The sequence below is a fragment of the Arachis ipaensis genome, chromosome B02 (genome assembly GCF_000816755.2).
Source record: "Arachis ipaensis cultivar K30076 chromosome B02, Araip1.1, whole genome shotgun sequence".
NCBI lineage: Eukaryota > Viridiplantae > Streptophyta > Magnoliopsida > Fabales > Fabaceae > Arachis > Arachis ipaensis.
Genome location: NC_029786.2, coordinates 7429757 through 7432542, shown reverse-complemented (window position 1 = coordinate 7432542; position 2786 = coordinate 7429757). Strand labels below are relative to the sequence as shown.

The 2786-nt window shown below is 36.4% G+C and overlaps 1 protein-coding gene across 1 annotated transcript; it reads right to left on the bottom strand.

Moving 5' to 3' along the window:
* LOC107624749 (14-3-3-like protein D) lies at window positions 436–2786 on the bottom strand. Its single transcript, XM_016327194.2, has 7 exons — window positions 2619–2786; window positions 1797–2103; window positions 1613–1700; window positions 1382–1491; window positions 1136–1284; window positions 950–1005; window positions 436–863 (listed from the first exon to the last, which is right to left on the bottom strand). Exons 1-7 carry the CDS (start codon window positions 2689–2691, stop codon window positions 861–863), a joined length of 786 nt encoding a protein of 261 aa, XP_016182680.1. The 5' UTR covers window positions 2692–2786; the 3' UTR covers window positions 436–860.

The following is a 2786-nucleotide window of genomic DNA, read 5'->3' as shown; positions in this document are numbered from 1 at the left end:
GAATTTAATTATGTTATTTATGATAAAAGAAATACATTTTTATATTTCTCTTTTGATATAAAATTTATAATTTTCTTTATATATACACACACAAATTATGGATATACTATTTGAGCAATTGAGCCAAACTTAAACTTTTCAATTAGCCTTGATTGTTAATAAATTGAATTCAATTTTCGTAAACTTAAACTTGGCCTGGTTCACCTCAAGCTTCCAACCCTGGTGATAATACAAAAATTAAAACATTACACACTCTTCAGTAGTTTCTTACCTTTTCAATCATACCCCATTTCATGATTAGACTCATAAATTTACCTAATATTAACTTTGCATTCAGTTACATGTATGGTTGGTCCACTGCCATGAAAATGAGAGTAGTAACCCAATGTACCAATCTTTTCAAAATATATGATATTGTGAAGGTTTAGAAGTCAAAGTAAAATGCCATGAAGTATAATCTAAAAATCAATATGGAATACATCAGTATTTCCATATGAAGTTGCAGTATTTCATTGGAAATAGGGGATTACAACATAAGCAATACTCATCAATCAATTTCCCCACAAAGGAGGAAAGGCAGGGAATGAAACAGACCATTTCCAGCCACCACACAAATTAAAAACCATACAATAATTATAGCACAAATGGAGTTTGTTTCTTTTTCCCCTATTGGGAAGTATGACCAATCAAGAAGACAACAGAGAGAGAGGGAGAGAGAGAAAGAGAAAGAGAAAGAGAGAGAAGAGGAAACAAATAGAAAAACCCTATCTCTAGCTAATACACAGATGAGTGCTCAGCCCTCTTGTTTCATTCCCAAACACATGCATCAAAGTCCTATGGAGGTTGCACCAAGCATCAACTCACTGCAAAAAGAAGGTAATTAGATGTATGAATTGATGCAATCAAACAGAAACGAAATTATAGGAACCAAGTTGAGAGAAGTACTAACCTCAGCATCCTCACCTCCACCAAGCTTGGCAGTGCCATTGACTTTCTGGGCATCTTCTGCAATCAAGAAAAATGGAGTGAACATTCATAGAAAACTAGTGCCATCTCTTATTACATATATTAGCAAAAGTAATAGAAAAACAATAGAACAAGGTTACTTGAATTTCTACAAATAACTATTAACTACCTCCATCTTCTGGGATGTCAGAAGTCCACAAGGTAAGGTTGTCCCTGAGAAGTTGCATGATCAAGGTGCTATCTTTGTATGAATCCTCATTCAAGGTATCAAGCTCGGAAATAGCTTCATCAAAAGCTTGCTTTGCAAGATGACAGGCCCTGAATTTTGGAAAATGCTTAAATTGCATATCCCATACTGAACACTAAGTTTCCAATCTACCATTATAATTCAGGATAGAAAATGAAAATGACAAACCTCTCAGGTGAATTTAAGATCTCATAATAGAAAACTGAGAAATTCAAAGCAAGACCCAAACGAATGGGATGTGTAGGGGGTAATTCAGCCTCTGCTGCAGTGGTAGCAGACTGCAATAAACAAAAAGCAATATTTATTGGCAGATCCGAAGATATCTTCGGTACATGATGGCGAAGAAGATGCAGTCAAAGTGTAAACAGCAAAAACAATATATAATAATATAAACAGCACCTCATATGCTTTCATTGACTGATCAGCAGCCTCCTTCTTCTCATTGCCACTCTTAAATTCAGCAAGATAACGATAGTAATCTCCTTTCCTGTTAACAGATTATTCAAACACCTTACAGTCACCTAATCCATAACAAAAAATATAACACTGAACCTGTAATGACGAATCAGACTTGAATACCAACATTTTATAATAGAACACAGTTGATTCACCAGCTGTAGCCGAAGGTATAAGGTGTTCATCAATCACCCTCATAACATCGTTACAGATGTTTGTAAGCTCTGCCTCAACCTTGTTCCTGTACTCCTTAATCCGCTTCGCATTTACTTCATTCCCCTTAGTTTCCTCCTTTTGCTCAATGGAAGACAAGATCCTCCAAGATGCTCTGCGAGCTCCAATCACATTCTTGTAACCAACAGAGAGAAGATTCCGCTCCTCAACAGTGAGTTCAACATCAAGATTTGCGACCTTCTTCATTGAATCCACCATCTCTGTCACAATTCACAAGCACAAAAGGACAAAAGCATCATCAGCTAAGCTTCACATTTGACAAGATCAAAGGCAAATGAGAACACCCTTCAATCAACTATAATACTCAAAACAGTTAAAACTATCATTTCCACAACTTGAACATGCAGCCCCAAAGTTACAAAAATTAATCACATGCTCAAATCTTCAAACTCTAACCAATCTCCAAAATTTCTCTAAGGAAACAAAATCAGCAAAATGAAACTACAAAATAATTGAGGACTTCCAACAGTAAGAGAAACCTAAACCTAACCAATCTCCTTTTCTGTACTCACCTTACAACCAAACTGACAGTGAACAGTATGCAGTAAGCCAAACTCATCGAAAAAAGAATAAAATTTTTCCACAGAAACTGCTATAAAATCAAAGAAGAGCATAAATCAACTAAAAACAAGCAATTTGAAAAACATCAGTTATCAAAAAAATTCAAGCACATCGATGTGAGGGGGTCCGAGAAGAAAAGGAAGAAGCCGTAAACCTTCGTAACGCTCAGCCTGCTCGGCAAGCTTGGCGACGTAGACGAAGGTCTCACGGTCCTTGGACGAAGCCATCACCGATCTCTCCGAAATTAGGGTTTCTGAGAAATTCTCTCACAAATTATCAAACTCTCTCTCTCTCTCTCTCTCTGTTTCTGTGTCTCTGTTAT